Source organism: Osmerus mordax, chromosome 2, assembly GCF_038355195.1.
Source record: "Osmerus mordax isolate fOsmMor3 chromosome 2, fOsmMor3.pri, whole genome shotgun sequence".
In the NCBI taxonomy this organism is placed as follows: domain Eukaryota; kingdom Metazoa; phylum Chordata; class Actinopteri; order Osmeriformes; family Osmeridae; genus Osmerus; species Osmerus mordax.
In genome coordinates, this window is record NC_090051.1 from 5,380,380 (window position 1) to 5,401,228 (window position 20,849).

Here is a 20,849-nt window from a genome sequence, read left to right on the forward strand (position 1 = left end):
TATGATTGATTTCGTCGTAGAATTCGTCAACTTCATTTGCAAGTAACACCCATATGCTTCGTCATAATTCGGTAAGTTTTCAAATGTAGACTGAACAGCAGCTGGTTGGTGTCTGATAAAACATAAAAGCCCATTGCTTCAGTCAAAATCACATGTATCTGATGATAGCGCACCTGATCCGCCATATTAAGCCGCCCTCTAGTTGAATGTGTATTTTACTTTTACTAGGCTACTGTCCGTTCTCTCGCTCTCTCAACATTATGTAGTTCCACCTTGCCTTGTCCTCTGAGAGTTGCTCAAACAGGTAAATATCTAAAAATAATAAACGTTGCCCACTGTGGTCGTACAATAACTGTTTAGAGCCTTGTGTTCGAGAATTTATATCGTTTCATAAATAAAACATAGGCTACAACATGGGATGCGCAAACGTTTATATAATGTATCATGACCATATTACGGATTAATGTGTTATCTTCACATGGAATACCGTTTTCTTCTTTCACTGAACAATGTTGTGGTCCAACCACCATAGATGTTTGTGTTGAAGCCTGAACGTAACCTAACCTCCTTCAACGTAGAAAAGCTGAATGCTGATTGGATCTCAACAATGTGGTTCATGCGACCACAAATTACGGTTCAACAAACAGCCGTAGCTGCCGAAGTAAAATGCCCAGTCATTGTGGATTTAGTTATTATAAATACTTAATGGTAACACGGGGGAAACAAATAAGTTATTGGTTACGGAGATAATATATTTGGGGTCAATTTAGTTGTTAACCGCACCGCTCTTGATTGAACAATGTGCGCTTGCGCGACGAAGGAAAACGAAAAGGATCCCGTTGGCAGTATCCTCCCACGCGCCGACAAGAACGTTGACGTTCAGGCGCATGCGTTCACCGGATTAGTGTGAAGGCAAGGCACAAAAGTGGCGCTATATCGTTTCAAGCCTTTACTCCGGTAAGAATTTCAGACACATTTTATTCCAATTTTTACGGTTTATTCTTCAAACTTTCAACAACTATCCAGGGATTCTGATTCCTGTCTAAGGACTACCTTGAGGCTTGTGGAACGTTTGAAAGTCTCATTTTGTAACGAATTAACAGTTAATTTGTACCCCTTCTGAGATTTTCTCCCCCTCTCCGCCGTGGCAGGGTAGTATTGCCACTGCTCCCACGTATTGTTTAGCTCGCTCTCTAATGGCGGACGTGAGGCAGTGCTTCTTTCTGACGTAAGGGGGGCAAATCGGAATCCGATTTGAAAATGTTATGGTAGCACCCCGGATGAGTTAACCATTCTACAGTGGGCTTTTGCTGATTTCAGAGGATGTTTACGATCAGTTTCCTCTCATAACAACACACAACCGGGGCAGTTGGTTTGATGTGTAACGTGTAGCGCCCCCTCGGGTTGCCACGTGCATTTTCTCTGATTGCCCAGGGTGGTCTCTCTGGGGTAACTTTCCAATTAAACGTTAACGTTACACAGGTATCACAACAATGATATATTTGTTCGGATTTTCAGGCTGTTTTGTATTTATTGGTTTGTGTAAACCTAATAACAGCCATTTCTCACAGGGTTGGGAGGAACTAGCCAACACACAACGCAGACTGTTTACAATTAAGCTAACAGTTAGCTAGCTACCTCATTTTATGACGTGACTATGGGTTTTATAATCGTCTTTTACAACGAATGTATACAAATAACTTTAGATCAATTTTCTGTATTAACAATGCAATGGCGCAGTCGCTGGCTCTCCTCTTGATTCGCCGCTAATCCACTGTCTGTGTGCGCGAGGAAGGCCAGGGGTGGGAACGGAACACTCTGAACTGCACATTTGTGTTTCTCAAGTTGGCTGTCTGACCCCCCATCTACCCCCTTCCTTCATTTGTAAGGGCTGACCAGGTAACCATAATTTGTCATTGGTCCTTATCAATTTAAAGTTTTGTCTTTGCGAGTTTAATTATGTTCGAGTTGTGTGAGTAAAAGTGCTTCGACAAGGGCGGGTGACAAACGAGGTTATCCGGTTGCCTTGACAGTGTGGAGCTTTGGTCCTCGTTGAAACGGAGGTCCTACCCGTGTGTGTAGTCAAGGGCACGGTCTGGGGATAGTTACCAGGGCCAAATGTGGTAGGCTTTTTCATGTTTCCACAGCCAGTTCTTATAATGCGGCGATCAGCTGTTGGATCGAATAAACTAGTCACAGGGCTTTAAATAGAGGAGGGTTTTTCAATTCGCAGTGTGGCGGCTATAATGAGCAATATTTTACATCAGCTGGTTGGTCAGAAGATGCTTCATTGCGCATAGTACAAACAGTTTCCTAAGCATTACATAACATTACCGGATGGCGATACGGTGGAGAATACCAGTCTACAGTTTTTAACGCTTTATCTACCGCGGGTAGGATGACATGCGCACGGGATATGTGGTCAGGTATGATGTAATTAAGACCGTCACTCCCTCCCCCCAAATGACCCAACATTATTGCGTGGTGGCTGTTGCCCATTTCGGCTACTTTCACCAATATATCAGAATTTGGACACCGTACAGACTCAGACGGCGGCGTGTGATGTTAAGAGTAGGCTGCATATTGGCGGTGTGGTCCAGCGGTGTTCAGATCGAATCTCTCATTGCGGGGCGTCACCTGTGATAGTACAGGCGGTGCTTGGAGGAAGGTTGCAACATCCAAGCCCTTTAGTTGGAGCCCCCATCCCTCGTCCACGTGAATGCAGTCTGCTTCATGGGGCTGCATTGCAGTCTGAAGGCTATTTTTTCCTTGGTGCATCAGTGAGTCTGCTTAGCCCAGTTTGAACTTGGACTTGGTTTATGGTGGCAATAATGTGTTATGGACCTGTATGATGTATTGTGTGGATAGGGATTCTGGTTGGGTTCCATTGCTAATCCTAACCAAAAACTATAGCCAGCCTTTAAAGGTACAGTAGGTAAGCGTTAAAAAAAGAAGTTTGTCCTCTATAAACGTGTAAGCTAAGCCCTCAGAGACTTGTCTAGCAATTCCGACTGCTCAGTGCCAGTGGAATGTCAATTTCAAAATTTTAAGCGGCCCTCTACTTTCCGACCAGTTATGTTCCAGCCAATCTGTTTCTGCTAGGCTTGCCTTCTGCCTTGGTACATTTTGTGAAACCGACTGTCAATCAAATTTGAGCTGGAGGAAACCATGGATTTCAGACAAGAATTGGGGACGCCGTTTCTCATAGAATGTATTTTATAATGTTACATATTGCAGCTTTAAACCACTACTGCCTTGCCTGTTGGCGGCCAATGCTAATGCAGTGCCCATTTATTTCTTGTGAGGTCCATGGCTCCATCACCTAGTGCAGCTCAACATGGTGGCAACCGTGTTAAGGCTTATTTATTTTTTGCGAATGTGAACTACTTCACACGCGACACTGCATGATATGCAACTTCATACAGTGCCCGGTACTCAAGATAATCGAACCGCAGACAGTTTCTTGCCTTTATTAAGCAATATGATGTTGACATTTTATAGATTTCCTAGGTTATGAAAAATTCTGCTTTTGCCATTGTGCAGACTTCAGCTGATCAACATGCCTGGTTGTAAGGAATCCATTAACTGCATGAGTAGCTGAACATAATTTAGTTGCCTAGGCCTATACAAAATCATGTGTTGCTTACAGGATGTTATTGGTTATGGTTTGTAAAATATACTGTGAACAGTAGCATACTCTACTGTTCCCCATAGGTTAATGAGACAATTTCGCATTTGTCATCTATGCTATGAGTGAATTAATCAATGTAGGGGTAAATTGAGTCACAGCAGTGGTAGTTCCCTGGTGTCCTCAGTTAGCTCTGGCACACTATTTGTACTGAGCCATGTCACCTGTCAAAGAATTGTGGAAAAAGGATGGGGCCTACTAGATAGCTCCAAAAATTCTAAGAGACTGTCCTGGTTTGAGTCAATAAGCTATGGACTGGTTTTAGCCAAGATGGCCCCCATGATGCTGAGAGCTACTGCTACTGGTTTGAGCCAAGATGGCTCCGATGATGCTGAGACACTGCTCCTGGTTTTAGCCAAGATGGCTCCCAGGGTTTAGAGATTTTTTTTGAGTTTCCTCTGAATGCGGACAACAGAGTTTCCATTCAGCTGTACTCCCATAGACGTGCTGTTACACACTTCAGTGACAGGCACAGAGACTTACTGTACATTGTGAATAACAGTATTTGTTGTTATCTTGAGAATAACAGTGCATGTTGCATCTAGGATATAAGTGTTAATGCTGAAGGTTTCTAGATGCGCTGCAGGTGTGTGTGTGTATAATAGGCTGAAGCTGTCTAGTATACATGCTGCAGGTGTATGTGGAATGTGTCTAGTATACATGCTGCAGGTGTCTGGTGTATGTGGAATGTGTCTAGTATACATGCTGCAGGTGTCTGGTGTATGTGGAATGTGTCTAGTATACATGCTGCAGGTGTCTGGTGTATGTGGAATGTGTCTAGTATACATGCTGCAGGTGTCTGGTGTATGTGGAATGTGTCTAGTATACATGCTGCAGGTGTCTGGTGTATGTGGAATGTGTCTAGTATACATGCTGCAGGTGTCTGGTGTATGTGGAATGTGTCTAGTATACATGCTGCAGGTGTCTGGTGTATGTGGAATGTGTCTAGTATACATGCTGCAGGTGTATGTGGAATGTGTCTAGTATGCTGCAGATGTCTGGTGTATGTGGAATGTGTCTAGTATACATGCTGCAGGTGTATGTGGAATGTGTCTAGTATACATGCTGCAGGTGTCTGGTGTATGACGGTGTATCTTCAGGAGGGACGCTGATCATCAGTGGGTGTTTTCCAGCTATAGCCGTTCTGACCATCCCAGAATTCATATCTGCTTACATTTGACATCATGTTCTCTGTCTTCGTGCTCTGGAGTCTGGACATCGCTTGATATCTGTCTACCCTCTGAGAACAAGTCCCCATGGTTGTGTGTGTGTGTGTGTGTGTGTGTGTGTGTGTGTGTGCGCTACATCGCTACGGCAACCACAGTAGCAGTGCTGCCAGGAGCAACTGAGCTGCTGTAGTTAATATAGGGGGAGGAGTGGGAGCGAGACAAAGACAGAGAAGAGGGGATAGGTGTGTAAGGAGAGGATATAGGTGTGGGGGTGAGAAGAAAGGATGGATGTGTGAGGAGGAAACAGGATAGTGTGTGAGGAGAAGAGAGAGAGAGAGAGAGAGAGGATAGGCGTGTGAGGAGAAGAGATAGGTAGGTGGTTGTGTGTGTGAAAAGAAAGGATTGTTTGTGCGGAAAAGCGAGGATGGATGTGTGAGGAGAAAAGATCATGTGTGGCAAGAAGAGAAAGATGGGGGTGTGTGTGTGTGTGAGAAGAGAGAATAGTGTGTGGGTGGAAGAGAGGATTGGTGTGAGGAGAAAAGGATAGGTGTGAGGGAAAGAGGATAGTTGTATGGGGAAAAGGGTTTAAGGTGCTGCATTGAGGAACAAAGGTAAATGAGAACATCCAGAGTAGGAAGTAGCAAAGAGAAGTGGGTTGGACACAGCACACCCACAGGTTAGTCAGTGGTACTGCAGACCTCTAGTATACCTATGCCTACGGTGCCTGGCTCTCTCCTATAGGCAGCGTGTGCTCATCAGGTGTGGCCTCTGAGCTGGTAAAAGCCATGTCTAGAGTGTCACCCGGAAACAAGGCAGCGTTTGAGAGGGCACTGGAAGAGTGAAGTCGAGGAGGAGAGTGGAGGCTGCTGTTGGCTGACAGCCAAACCTAGACCCTCCTCACCAACGTGTGTTTTGTGCGCAACAGGTGGTAGCGTAAGAGATGGATGGGGAGTCGGAGCCCAGGCCCTCTCTGGAGGAGGAGCCCATGGAAGCCACTCCCTCCTCAGAGCAGACCACACCCCTCGATGGAGCCCAGGAAACGGTTGCCACAGCAACAGGGGAAATCCCCCGGGCCGTGTCGGACAACGATGACGATGTTGTGCTGGTGGAGGAGGCCCCAGCCTCTCCCGTGGCCACACCCACTCCATCTGACGCCCCCGTCCTTGTAATCGCAGACTCCACTCAGCCCGCTTCCACGAGAACAGATGCCATGGAAACCGCGACAGCGGCTTCACCCAACCCCTCTAATGCAGCCCCCAAGGCCCCCACAGAGCCCATTGTCATTGATGACGAGGAGGACCCTGGGCACAGAGACTCGTCCGCCTCAGTAGAGCCCACCCCGGCAGGCCTGGCGGAGGGAGGTACTGCAGGCCTCCTCAGCAGCACAGAGCCAGACTCTGAGATCAAGATCGCCAGCGTCACCACGCTGGGGCCCACCCCCGCCGAGGGAAGCGTAACCACGGCGCCAGCCCCCGAGGCAGAGGGGGACATGAACTTGAGGATCACCAGCGTGACGTCGCTACAGGCCGGGGGAGAAGGGCTGGAGAACGGCCTGCAGATAAGCAGCACCTTCAGCCTGAGCACCGAGGGAGCCGGGGCACGCAGTCCTGCCTCCTTCAACCCCGGCCGCGCTGGCACTGCCAACCAGCCCGTACAGAACGGAGAGACTGGAACGCACCAGAGACCTGGTACTACACACACACACGAGGGCACGTCAGAGGCCTGGTGCTATACAGACACCCACAGGGTCACACCAGAGCCCTGGTAATACATTCACAGTGAGAGAGGCCTGGCACTATACACACTTGCCTATACATGCATTCACACACACTCCCTCCTTTACTCCCACACTTTCTATTTATGCTTGTCTATAGTGTCAGTAGCCTGACCTCCCTTGTGCTCGTTAGCCTAATCTTTCCTCTGCTAGTTAGCCTGATTTTCCTCTGTACTAGTTAGACTGACATCCCCAGTGCTATTTTGCGTGACCTCCCCTGTGCTAGGTGTCCTGATCTCCCCTGTGCTAGTTAGCCTGATCTCCCCTGTGCTAGTTAGCCTGACCTCTCCAGTGCTAGTTAGCCTGATCTCCACTGTGCTAGTTAGCCTGACCTCTCCAGTGCTAGTTAGCCTGACCTCTCCAGTGCTAGTTAGCCTGATCTCCACTGTGCTAGTTTGCCTGAATCCCGCCTGTGCTAGTTAGCCAAGCTAGCTACAAGCTAGTTACGGTATGCATGTTCTCCTCTCCACAGATTCCTGGATCTCCCAGTCCGCCACGTTTCCACGGAACCAGAAACAGACGGGTGTGGACTCCGCCTCCCCGGCCGCCTCGCTGCCCAAGCCTCCCGGCCCCGCCCCCTCGGGCTCACAGCCCCGCGTCGTCAAGGTAACCTGCGCCAACTGCAAGAAGCCTCTGAGGAAAGGCCAGACGGCCTACCAGCGCAAAGGCTCCACCCACCTGTTCTGCTCCACCACCTGCCTCTCCGCCTTCTCACACAAGCCCGCCCCCAAGAAGAGCTGCACCATGTGCAAGAAGTAAGATGGTGATGATGGATGTCTAAATGACCAATGGGATACAGATGTGGTACATACATTAAATATATATATTTTTTCTCCCATGTTTGTGTTCCAGAGACATCACCACTATGAAGGGCACCATCGTGGCCCAGGTGGACTCCAGTGAGTCCTTCCAGGAGTTCTGCAGTACCGGTTGCTTGGGGGCCTATGAGAACAAGCAGAACCCACCCAAGTCTGCCATCAAAACAAAGTGCACCGTCTGTGGCAAGCTTACTGAGGTCAGTCTGATACGCAGTATTTCTCTTTCTCTCTTCCTCTATCTCTCTGTCTCTTCGTCTTCTCCTCTCCTCTTTCCAGTATGGCTGCCCAAGGCCTGGTTTCTCATCCAAGCCTTCAGGCTGGTGTCCATGGTTACTGAATGGAGAACAGTTTGCACCAGACAGGGTTGTTTTTCTATCGCACAATGGATCATTTATAAGGATGCCAACTCAACACCAGCTACATCTCACCCAATATCTACATTTGTCTATGTTTCCTGCTTTCTATCCTGAGCATAATATATATGCTATAATATGACCCCCCCTCCTTACACACACCTGTGTTTGTCCTTCCAAACACAGATCCGTCATGAGGTGAGCTTCAAGAACGTCACGCACAAGATCTGCAGCGACTCCTGCTTCAACCGCTACCGCATGGCCAACGGGCTCATCATGAACTGCTGCGAGCAGTGTGGCGACTACCTGCCCAGCCGCGCTTCCGCAAACCACTTCCTGCTGGTCGACGGACAGAACAAGCGCTTCTGCTGCCAGAACTGTGTCAAGGACTTCAAGCAGGTAACCAGGGTCATGCCACAGTTCTAGTAGATGTACAGTGATACTCCAGAGCCAGGGATGGGCGTTAATTTCAATAACGTAAAATTATTGTAGATTACCCAAGTCTAACAATAACCCTCAAGCGAAAATGCAGGTAGGGTTTATATGGTTAGCCTACTTTTTTGCAAAGACTAAAGATTAGCCTACATAAAGAGGAAACATATCCACATTAAAATCATCATTTAGTAATTGAATTGGCTTCTCAAAAAAGCTGTGGCTGGGTAACATTTTCATCTGCAGCCACATTGGCCCGTATAGCAAACAGGTGGCATCACAACGGCGCCAACACTGCTAGCAAATAAGGTGACATGAGATTGGCTGTTATGGGTCCTTTGCTTTCTCCTTGTGCAAATGGTTAATCATCAGACTAGTTGTTCGATGATACAAAGCAACAAGAAAAAAAGAGAATGCCCATCGGTAACCAGAGCATCAGTGATGTAGACCAGACTAACTGCAGCTGTAGCAGAGCTACCTGGCCAGACACGGGCCTTTAAGATTTTTGGTTCTGTTGTGATGGTGACCAAAGAGACTAAGTGTTTTTCTACCACTGCACACTTTCCTCCATCTCAGTGCATGCCCCTGTGTGTGAGCAGGCTCACGGTAAGCTGGCCAGCTGTAGCAGCTGTAAGACCATAATCAAGACCGGGGAGGTGACCCAGGGGCTCGGCCCCAGTGGCTCCATGGAGACCTACTGCTCCTCTGCCTGCATGAACAAGTCCAAGGTGGCCCCCGTCACCACCATCCTCAGTGAGTCTGCGGCTGGGGTCCCACTCAGCACCCACCTCAGTGGAAATGGTATTTACTTTTGTGTGTACAACTCTGCATTGGGTACTGCTGTATGTGTGTGGGAGAGAGAGAGAAGTTAATGTTAGGCGTGTCTGTTTGGAGTGTTTTTAATGTTTGGAGCGTTTCTGATGCATGGTGTGTTTCTGACGTTGTGTCTGGGCCCCCACCATGTACAGACTCAGAGCCCACGTGTCACTTCTGTAAGAGGAGCTCGTTGCCCCAGTACCAGGCCACGCTGCCGGAGGGGAACGTCCTCAGCTTCTGCAGCTCTCAATGTGTCACCAAGTTCCAGGTACAGGCTCAAACCAGGACCTTGTAGAACCAAGACCATTCTAGAATCAGGGCCTAGAGATCAGAACTTGACTTTCTCCTGACCTCTCTTGCTACCTCTCTCTTTCTCTCTCTCGCTCTCTCTCAGAACGCAACCATTCAGACGGCCACTAACGGACAGGCCCCCCTCTCGACCACCAACAGCATCCAGCTCAAGTGTAACTACTGTCGTGGGTCCTTCAGCCTGAAGCCAGAGACCCTGGAGTGGGAGGTAAATCCACTGACAATTTTACCCTAAGCATAATGCGTAGTGCGTGCGCTGATGTAATGGCTGCGTGATGATGTGACGGGTGTGTTGCGGTGTGCAGGACAAGGTGTACCAGTTCTGCAGCAAGGTGTGCTGTGAGGACTACAAGAAGCTGCACTGCATTGTCACCTTCTGCCACCACTGCCAGGAGGAGAAGACCCTGCACGAAACGGTCCAGTTCTCCGGGGTCAAAAGACCCTTCTGCAGCGAGGGTGGGTGCGGGAGGGAGAGGGGGGTGAGGGAGCAGGGTGGGCGAGGGGGGTTGAAGGGGTGGGCTGGAGGGTGAGGGTGAGAAGGGTGGCGTGGGGGTGTGATTCTACCATCACCCCCAAATCTACATCACACACACAGATGGATTGGTCCACTTTCATTCGTGACATGTTCTTTGCTGCCACTAGATGGTGTACTTTCATCATCCTGGACATCAGTTCAGTTGCCCCTTTCTTTTAATTGCAGGCTGGTCAGTGCCACGTTGCTGAACCTTGTCGTGTTAGATTCCTAACGGTAGTGGTGTGTCCTCCTTCCCTACCCAGGCTGCAAGCTGCTGTTCAAGCAGGAGTTCACCAAGCGTCTGGGCCTGAAGTGTGTGTCCTGTAACCACTGCAGCCAGCTGTGTAAGAGGGGCATCACACGCCAGCTGGGGGGGGTCACCAGGGACTTCTGCAGTGAGGCGTGTGCCAAGAAGTTCCATGACTGGTACCACAAGGTCCGCTCCCGCTCCCTTCACACCTACATGCTGCTGCTGAAGGATTAGATCCTGACTCGACTCAACTTCTGATGTTGTTGAGACTATAAATTCATGATCAATTATCGGTTTATCTACACAAATTAGACCTGGAATTTCAATAGGCCTGCACAAATCAAAATGTTGACGAGAGCTGGCAAACTAGTCAGCCAGCTCGCTAAAGAAGTTAGCAGGTTCTGTTCGTCCAGCAGACAAGGTGCTGTGGTACAGGTGTGAGAGGCCGCGTTTCCCCGTGTGTCCACTAGGCGGCGCGCTGCGACTGCTGCAAGGTGCAGGGGAACCTGACGGAGGCAGTCCAGTGGCGGGCGGAGATGAAGCACTTCTGTGACCAGCACTGTCTCCTGAGGTTCTACTGCCAGCAGAACCAGCCCATCCTGGTAACCCAGAAGGGCCCGGAAAACACCAGCCTGGGTGTGTGTGTGTGTGTGTGTGTCAGAAGGTTATGGTCTATAGCCAATGAATAGTTCACTGATGGAATTTGATGTTTTCTTTTGACAGAGATCGGCATTCAAACACAAGGAACCAAACTGGCGGTGAGTTTTAAAACCTGATTTCATTTATTGCAGGATATTTTGTTCCATCACTTTTGACATGAATAAAAACGATGTTTCTTTCTATTCAGTATTTCCTTCTCTTTCAATACACATCTTACACGTTTTAAAACGGCTACATGACTTGCAGTACCGGACTTGGATTGGCACTTATTGGAACCCTGAAATCAGTACACCTGAGGTTGTCGAACCCAGGCCAGGACTCCTCCCTCTGACCTGTTCCCTATGTTGTGCTGCTAGATGCTGAACCAGGCTCCGGTGTCGTACGCGGCGGGCGGGGGCATGCTGAAGGACGTGAAGAACAAGGCTGTCCTCTGCAAGCCTCTAACCCTCACCAAGGCCACCTACTGCAAGCCTCACATGCAGAGTAAACACCTGCAGACAGGTAGGGGGGTTGGTGGGGGAACCAGTCACATCTGGTATTAGGACGGACCTAACAAAACAATGATGATGATCTCAAAGGCCTATGGTAAAGGCACACATTTATCATAGGCCTTTGAGACCATTTTAAAACCAATCTAAGTTATGTTAAACCGGAGAATCATTCCTCATGCTGTCTGTGCTGTACTCTGGTGTGTCTCTCCAGATGCAGACGATGGCGTTAAGAGGGAGTACATTCCGGTGCCCATCCCTGTGCCTGTCTTCATCCCCGTTCCCATGAACCTCTACGCCCAGCTCACCCCCACGCCTGTCACGCTCCCTGTTCCGGTATGCGGCGCCTTGCAACAGCCAACCTCTACGTTCTGGGGAGTCACTTAACGTCTGCCTTCTAGATCCAGTTTGCACCATGCCAGTCTCTCATGCCCTCTCCCTCCTCCTGAGCACTGTGCCAGTCTCTCATGCCCCCTCTCCCTCCTCCTGAGCACCATGCCAGTCTCTCATGCCCTCTCCCTCCTCCTGAGCACTGTGCCAGTCTCATGCCCTCTCTCCCTCCTGAGCACTGTGCCAGTCTCATGCCCTCTCTCCCTGCTGAGCACTGTGCCAGTCTCATGCCCTCTCCCTCCTCCTGAGCACTGTGCCAGTCTCTCATGCCCCCTCTCCCTCCTCCTGAGCACTGTGCCAGTCTCATGCCCTCTCCCTCCTCCTGAGCACTGTGCCAGTCTCTGATGCCCCCTCTCCCTCCTCCTGAGCACTGTGCCAGTCTCATGCCCTCCTCCTGAGCACCGTGCCAGTCTCTCATGCCCTCTCTCCCTCCTGAGCACCGTGCCAGTCCCTCATGCCCTCTCTCCCTCCTGAGCACCGTGCCAGTCTCTCATGCCCCCTCTCCCTCCTGAGCACCATGCCAGTCTCTCATGCCCCCTCTCCCTCCTGAGCACCGTGCCAGTCTCTCATGCCCTCTCTCCCTCCTGAGCACTGTGCCAGTCTCTCATGCCCTCTCTCCCTCCTGAGCACCGTGCCAGTCTCTCATGCCCTCTCTCCTTCCTGAGCACCGTGCCAGTCTCTCATGCCCTCTCTCCCTCCTCTGCCCAGGTGCCTGTGCCTATCTTCCTGCCCACCACGCTGGCTGGTGCGGAGCAGATTATCCAGACCATCTCAGAGCTGAAGGACGAGGTGCCCTCTGACCCCTGCGAGGCAGACCTCCTCGCCATGGCCCATGTGATAGCAGAAGACCAGAAGCCAGCTACAGGAAGTGGTTCTCCTCAGCTTCCCGTTGTCCCTCCATGCTCTCAAGGTGCTGCTGTAATTGTTTGTTACTGGATGACTATTTCAGACTGCTAACAGCGGTCTGTTACTGGGTGACTATTTCAGACTGTAATATCAGTCTGTTACTGGGTGTGTTGCAGATGTCAAGTGTGTGAAGGTGAAGAATGAGAAAGGAGGAGGAGAAGAAGTAAAGAAAGAAGGCTCCAACAGCAGCAGCTGTGAGCAGGAGGAGGAGGAGCAGGAGGGGGAGGAGCAGGAGGGGGAGGAGCAGGAGGGGGAGGAGCAGGAGGGGGAGGAGCAGGAGGAGGAGGAACAGCAGCAGCAGGAGGAGGAGAAGTATGAACCGGACCTGGACCTGGAGAAGGACTTCCCTCTAGGTGAGGACCCCTCTGGCTGCCTGGCCGACCCCCTCTAGACACAGCTGCTCCTGAAGCTGAACCCTGGTGTGGTATAGTGAAGAGGTTGGTCATCACCAGACCCAAACGTAATACGCAGATTTTTTTTCACATTTTCTGCGGTTATTCAGACTGAAAATCTGCGGAATTCTGGTAGCTTTCCTGTTCCTGTCGGAGCGACTGAAGATGTTCCACAACAGTTTGACGCCGAATATGGTCGATTGAATGTTGACAGACTTTGCAAAAAGTATTGATCCATCCTCATAAAGATGGCCTGGAAACTCCCTGCCCCTGTCTCTTGCTGTCATTTTGGTCGATAAGTGCTTTCTTTTCAATTCTTCGCATTTTTGGCTAACATTTTAATAATATAGACGTAATATGAGTTGAAAAGTTTATTTACATTTTGCCTCAGACCAATTCGTTCTACTTGAAAATTTGCGGGTTTTCGTCGGAATTCTGCGCCCGCGTATTACGTTTGGGCCTGGTCATCACCAGATGTCTGTAGAACAGTACAGTAGTACATAAGCGTTCCTGCTGGGTTATTTATGGCCTGCCTGCCAGCCCTGTCTGAAATGGAAGGGGAAGGGTATTCATACACACACTGCTGGTTCGGAATGTACCAGAAATGAAGCTTAAAACTAGACTTCAACTAGAGTAGTATCTACTTTGATCCACTAGGACCGACCATCCCTCACTCCACACAGCCTGGTCTAACCTGGCTCGGCTCTGGTAGGTTCTGTTCAGTCTGGTCTAAGCGTTCCTGTCTCTGTCCCCACAGCGTCGGGACAGCAGGCCGTGCAGGATGGCGTGAAGGAGGAGAAGGGTCCCAGTGTTCCAGCTGAAAAGGAGACCCCCGGACCCCGCCCTCGGACACGGGTGCGACACGCTGACTCCGGCCCAGACCCGGCTGTTCACATCCTGATACTCAGTCATAGTTTCCTAAATGTCCATATAATACGGAAAAACAATGTAAACTCCATCCAAACATCCCTCACGCCCAGTGGTCTGGCTAGGGTTCTCACTCGGGGCCGGAACTACATATTAAACTACTACAGATATTCAAATGTACCCAGAGCTATGACTTGCCTCTGTGGAGCTCACTAAAACGTTTGGGCCTGATCTCACTGTACATGGGTTTTGGTTTCAGGGACTGAAGAGGCGTGCGGTCGAGGCCGAGGCGTCGACGCGGTCCCCGCCCCCTCCAGGCGGCTCGCCGGCATCGTGCTGCTCGCTGCCCCTGAAGGCGCGCTACGGCCTCAATGCCTGGACGCGTTGGGCGCTGGCCTCCAAGGAACCATCTGCCAACGGCAACAGGAAGGACAACCCCAAACGTGAGTCTGCGTGGAGGAGGGGTATGACTGGGCTTCAGGGAGTTCATACCCTCCATGGGAATGTCAGGCTGCAGGTGTAATGGCCGCCTCTCCATGTCTGTTTACCTCTTCATTCCTCCACCTCCAGGAGCGCTGGCCCGGTCCAGTCTATTCTCCCTGAGCGTCCCGGAGCTCAACCAGGCCCTGGCCCGCTTCGTCAGCGAGGTGCGCCGCCCCAACGGAGAGCACTACGCCCCCGACAGCCTCCTCTACCTCTGCCTCGGTCTCCAGCAGGTCAGTCCTCACGTCATCTCATGACTCCTCTCCTCTCATATCTGCTATTTAGCCAGCCCTCCCACCCCCTTAAAAAAACTAGTTTGAGTCTGTACATTTTCAAAAAGGGCAAATTCCATGATCATGTGACTTCCGATGATTCAGTAAAGGTGAACGTTTTTTTTTGCTCTGTGCTTTAACGTGTCCAATGATTATACCTTATCGCTGTTCACATCCTGAAAAACAGTGTTGACTATTGAAGTATGAGGACACTTGGCCACACAGCTAATATCTTAGTAATATTATACATGTGAGATCTAAGCGGAGTTGTGTGTGTGTGTGAGAGCAGCACCTTCAGAACCGCGGGAGGAAGGATGACCTGTTCAGTGACCCCGGCTACCAGAGCTTTGGAGAGGAGCTCAACAAGGTCCTGAAGGCCTGGAAGCCCAGTATACTGCCTGATGGTAAATGCTTTAATCCCTATGAATTCACCAGACGTTTTAGAGGGACATCCGTCTCTATTACTCCCTCAGTCTGAACTTGTGAAACATCAAGCAGTTTTTATTTACATACTTGAGACTGTGTGACCTGCAAGTATTGCAGGTTCTCTGTCAATGTTACTGATTAGCTGCTGGTTATGTGTTTTACATTACATTTGACCTTTTCTTCATTCAGCAGATGCTTTTATCGAAAGCGACATACAAATTGTGTGAAAGTACAGATAAAAATCAAGGGTCAGAAGTGCATTATTGAGTCTAGCCACCAAAATAATGTTAATGATCAGTTTGTATGGTGCAGTACTAAATCTCAGCTACTAGGTGCAACAACAGAAATAGCTAAATGACAGTGCAACAATAACATCTCAATGAATAAAATTATTCGAATTGAACAGTTGTGGTACTGGGGGTTCTGATTTGGAGAATGGTCTACTTGTTGGACTCAAGCTTTGTGTGTGTGTTCAGGCTCCCACTGGAGCCGTGTGGAGGAGCAGAGCTTGTGGAGCTGCAAGGTGTTGGGGGAGCACAGCCCCCCAGCCCTGCTGCGCTCCCTGGTCTACCTCAACACCAAGTACCTGGGCCTGCACACCCCTGAGGAGCACCTGCGGCTGTCCTTCAGCAGCCTGTACGCCCCAGACCACACCGACCCCACCACACAGCAGACCTCGGTCTGCATCCGGACTCCCTCCAGAGCCCGGGAGAACAGCCGTGAGTTCACACACACACACACACACACACACACACACACACACACCTACCATACACGAGTGTGATAAGCCTCACACACACTCACCCCTGCAGTACCGGTCTCTCCCATAGGGGGTGCTCATGCTTTGATCTTCCTGTTTCCAGTACAAGCAGTGTCCAAGAAGAGGAAGAGAGGAGACGAGGGCGGAGCCCCAGAGAACGACCCGGACGACGCCTCGGGAAGCCCCGCCCACTGTCCCCTCAGGAAGGAAGAGTGTCAGCTATATGAGCTCTACCGCTCCAAGTGGTCAGTCATCCCTCCCTGGACACCACCGCACATATCTCTATCCCTCCCGCTATCTAGCCATCCTCTCTCTCCGTGTTCTCTTCTTCATCAATGTCCAATGATTATATCTCATTGCTGTTCACATCCTGAGATAAGCTGTTGACTGATGGACTATGAGGACACACATTGGCCAGGTTGCCGTTGCAAATGAGAATATGTTCTCAATTGGCTCACATGATTAAATAAAGGTTAAATAAGAAAATGGCTAGCTGGACACACTATTACCAAGTTAACATTTATTTGGTTAATGTGTTAACTTGCTGGGAAAATAGATATATTCCTATTGTTAATTACAAAAATGTATGTGATACATTTAGACAGGTGGATTTTCAAATAAATCAGCCAACTCTCTTCCCCCAGCCCGGAGTCTCTGAGGTCCAGTTCTGATTTGTTCTACGTTCTACCAGAGGAGCCCTTCAGCCCGGACCGCCCCCTCTGGTTCAGCTCCGCCCCGCTGGGACGCCGAGCCCTGGAGCTCCTACTCCCCCGTGTGCTCTTGGTGAAGGAGGTCAGCAGAGAGACACGCCCCCCGGAGGAGGAAAGAGGGGGGGAGGAGGAGTAAGCTGTGTTCTCCATCCCCGATTCCATCCTCCTCGTTTTGTCTCCCTCTCACCACCCAGTCTCCATTGCAACATCACCTCCCCGTCTCCATAGCGACATCCTTTCCCCCCCTCCCAACCAAACTGATCTCAGGCCAGCTGTGAAGCCCGCAGCACGTGGAGGCTGGAGGGGCGAGGGAGGACAGGAGCTCAGAAGGGACAAACGGAGCTCCTTAGAACTCAACGAGGATGAGCTGTTCTGAATTACAGGGATGACGAGGAAGCACCATGGGGGGGAAACGGACACTATCAACTGCTGCTTTTCAGCCCATAGGACAGACTGGTGTGAACGTTATGTAGCATTAATTGCAAGGCCCAGACCGGGCTTGTTTGAGGTGTACATAGTTATGGAAATATAGGACGTGAGGTGGAGCAGAGGTGACCTGTGGACCTCCGTGTCCACCTCAGTGTTGAGCCATGAAGCCTTTTAATAGATGATATTTATTTATTGCGGTTGATTGGTCTTGGTTCAAGTGTACCTTCTTTTGGGTTCTGGATTGTGTGTGTGTGTGCGCGCGTGCGTGTTGGAAATGTACCGTGTGTGCCATTTTTTCTTCCCTTCGTTCATAGCATTAAACCGCGCTGCAGCCCTGCTCCTGTCTCTTCTTACTGTGTGTGTGTGGGGGGGGGCGGGGCAGACAAGCACTAAAGGACTAAAGATGATTCAAGACCATTTTGTGTGCTTGTGACACTCATATTTTTTCTTTGTTACTGTACGTCCTATGTAAGCTATCCCATGTTAAGGATTTAGTAAACGTAGTCCTTTCTGCATTACTCTGTTAGCTGTCAGACCCGTCACAGCGAGACTCCTGTACCGTTCACTGCAGCGCTGTGGTCGTAAACACGCTCCACCCGAGGTTCCTTCCGCAGGCCGTTCCCCCTCGGACACCAGAGGCACCCTGGGACACCAGAGGCACCCTGGGATGTTATTTATGGCGTAAAAAAAGGGAGTGTTAGCCTTTTTTCCATTTTAAGTTTTGTGTTTTGTTTGTATTTTTTTCTTTTTCTAATAATAAATTGCAAGAGAATACCTCAGTTTTTCATGTTCAGTCTTGTGTAGGAAATGGTTTCGTTTGAATTGCCACCCTCCTGCGTTGCTATGTTTAAGTCCTGCTGTCTGTCTGTCAGCTGGGCAGCGAGGTGGGAGTAGGAGGAGAGGATGCTGGGTGCCGAGGCTGCCTCTGGTGCCCGTCATGAATGTGCCTATCTGTGTGTAATGGAAGTCTGTGTGTTTGTGTGGCCATGTGAATTGAGCCTGTTGCCGTGTGTGGGCTGACCTGCCAAATGATTAAATAAATAACTTCATTTTATCTTTATTTCTGAAAAGGAAAATCTTGTTTGTCTTTCGTCTAAATGTTCGGATGTTCCTTTCCTGTATTGGTGTGTACAGGACGGGTGGGAGATGAGTGTCACCTGTTACAGTGCCATCACGTCTGTAGCTCCGCCTCCCAGGAGGCATGACCAGGACAAAGCACCTCACTGGAGGGCTGGGTTTACATACAGGGCCCATCACTGGAGGGCTGGGTTTACATACAGGGCCCATCACTGGAGGGCTGGGTTTACATACAGGGCCCATCACTGGAGGGCTGGGTTTACATACAGGGCCCATCACTGGAGGGCTGGGTTTACATACAGGGCCCATCACTGGAGGGCTGGGTTTACATACAGGGCCTGTGACTTTTGTCTGTATGGTAACAAGGTGGTAGATGTGTCGCCCTGGCGACAGCCCTTATCTCTGAGGGAGAGTTGTCTCGTATTCCTCACCATGTCAGCAGCTGGGGGCAGTTTGGTGTCCAGGGAAAGAAAACAATGCTTCACCAGTCGGACTGATACAGTATACTAACACAGATTGGCATGTAGTTGATGTGCATATGAATTGTATAATAGTTTTAGAAGTATCATGAAAGCCATTACAAATATTGAATGTCAGTGACAATATTGAAATAATTTCAAAAACATAAAATAGCATATAAATGAATAAATTGAATAAATTCTTTCTACTTCAATAATGCTCAGATAAATGACGTTTTATGCCAGTAGACCACAGCCTGCCAAAACCAGTTACTGTACTCTAAAATGTTACTTTTAAACAATTATTCAAACGTAGTGATGTTGCAGCGTATTCACGATAGAGGGCGCTATATGCCAGGCTGTTCATGCCTTGTTGACCAGGGTAAGGTTAGAGAGGCAGAAGACCCGCTCCTTTATCCAGGAACATCCCAGCATAGTGTTCAGATATTACCCAGCATCCCCAGCTGCTGCTACGGCAGAGTCGTCTGAAAGTGTTCCTCTTTTGTGTGACTGACACAAAGCAGTCCCCATTAAACCCAGACCCCCCCCCCACACACACACGCAAACACAAACACACACCTACCCCCACCCAGTGGCCCAGCATGTGTACAGACTTCCCTCCCTGACACCTGTCTAAATCTTCAGAGGAAGGATATCACCTAAATCAACTAAACTTTCATGCAAAACGTTCAAAATAGTCTCAGATCAGGCCACTTCATGTGCATTTTTCACAAAGGTGTGACAACCCCATTTTTTGAAGAGGCAGCTTTTTTCTTTCTTTCCTATCTGTTAGAGTTGGCCAGACTCCAATAACTTGTCCCATTGATCTAAAGCTAAAACGCCCTGTGGGCACTCACAGACGGCTCTGCGAGAGAGCGAGGCAGGGAGAGAGAGAGGGAGAGAGAGAGAGAGAGCGGGCAGGCGGGTGTAAAAACATTTTTTCACCCTTGTGTTTTTTTTGTTTGGGCTCAATCCCCGGTTCTTTCAGGGGGCATAAAGGAAGTGCTGGGCTCAGCAGGGTCGTGTGGGACAGGACTGAGGCAGAGCCAGCGCCAGACTATAGGTGGTGATTAGGGCCTCTAATGTGCAATGAATCCTTTTCGAATCACATGATATGAACTAATGTCGCCATTTAATGATAAAACAACAGAGATGGGGAGGGGCTCGGGGTGCAGCTGCAAGGGTGGTGGGGAGGGGGAGGGGGGGAGGGGGGGTTACAGCTGTAGGGGGCTGGAATGGATGACGACTACATTTGTAACGTTGTGTCCCTCGACCTGTCTCAGACTAACCAGCCAGGGGAAAATGTGTGTTCAGAGTTCAATACGAGAGAAGTTCAGGACGCAATTTCTCAAATGCCATATCATGGCCATGCAGCCAATGTGTGTATTGTCTTGTAACAGGTGTTGTTTAAAGGTCACTGACCCTCCTCACAAGCTCTGAACTGGACCTCACTACAGGGTCTTCATCGGCCCACCAACATGAAAATACGTAGATCGTCTTTTGATCCCTGCTGTAACCTTGGAAGGCTGGTTTGAATGCTGCTCGTGTGCTAGGGGGGGATTAGGGTAAATTTAGGATGACATATCCCTAATTAGAATGGAAATAGAGGAGTTCTCCTCCTCTACATGTCCCCCAGCCAAAAGCTTGCCCATGTTGGATAGGGTTGCTTAAAGAATAAGGTATAAAATAAACTATCGTACTGTACACTATATTAAGTTCATTTATATAAAATGGACCAGCTTGCTGTGAACCATCCACAAGTGTTTACATTTTACTCAATTAGCAGATCCCTTTATCCTAAGGACGTACAAATAGTGCATATAGAAAATACAGCAGAAGATTAGAGATAAGAAGAGCATAGTTCTAACAGTATATTAGTGATCAGAGTCAAGGAACTTATATTGTAAAGTATGAATTAGAAAAATGTGCGAAAACTAAATGGACTCAGTACTGAATGTTATTCTGAGTGGACCACCAGCCCTGGGTGGTGCACATGTACTCGTCACAGCCTGCAGGTGTCGTTGTTGGGATAACCTGCCCTTCAGACAGACCTCCCCTTCAGACAGACCTAGCCTCCAGGTAGACCTGCCCTTCAGAAAAACCTGCCCTCCAGACAGACCTGCTCTCCAGACAGACCTGCCCTCCAGACAGACCTGCCTTCCAGTCAGACCTGCTCTCCAGACAGACCTGCCCTCCAGCACCTGGACTGCTGGTTTCCTCTCTTCACAAGCCCCACCCCCTTTGCCAATCACACCAGCTACACCAACTACACCAGTCACCCAGATGCATGCTGAGAATCACCAGACTAATATGTTTAACAATATTACTGTTCCAATGGACAATATGGCTATGATGACCTATTGTGGCTTATTACTGTCATGAACAATATGATCAAAAACAACAAACCG

The 20,849-nt window shown here is 49.4% G+C and overlaps 1 protein-coding gene across 2 annotated transcripts; it reads left to right on the forward strand.

Moving 5' to 3' along the window:
• Positions 1 to 914: 914 nt before the first annotated feature.
• On the forward strand, positions 915 to 17,243 carry zmym2 (zinc finger, MYM-type 2). 2 transcript variants are annotated; one of them, XM_067250729.1, is made up of 23 exons: positions 915 to 957; positions 5,783 to 6,545; positions 7,104 to 7,386; positions 7,484 to 7,646; positions 7,989 to 8,201; positions 8,834 to 9,035; positions 9,203 to 9,318; positions 9,445 to 9,567; positions 9,665 to 9,815; positions 10,137 to 10,309; positions 10,594 to 10,759; positions 10,847 to 10,881; positions 11,140 to 11,284; positions 11,486 to 11,607; positions 12,370 to 12,571; positions 12,684 to 12,920; positions 13,717 to 13,814; positions 14,086 to 14,269; positions 14,397 to 14,542; positions 14,871 to 14,985; positions 15,484 to 15,726; positions 15,871 to 16,012; positions 16,412 to 17,243. In XM_067250729.1, the coding sequence occupies exons 2-23, from the start codon at positions 5,798 to 5,800 to the stop codon at positions 16,611 to 16,613; spliced, it is 4,209 nt and encodes a 1,402-aa protein (XP_067106830.1). In that variant the 5' UTR covers positions 915 to 957; positions 5,783 to 5,797; the 3' UTR covers positions 16,614 to 17,243. The 2 variants fall into 2 exon arrangements, with proteins under 2 accessions (XP_067106830.1, XP_067106839.1); XM_067250738.1 differs by having other exon boundaries at positions 8,834 to 8,987.
• The last annotated feature ends 3,606 nt before the right edge of the window (positions 17,244 to 20,849 follow it).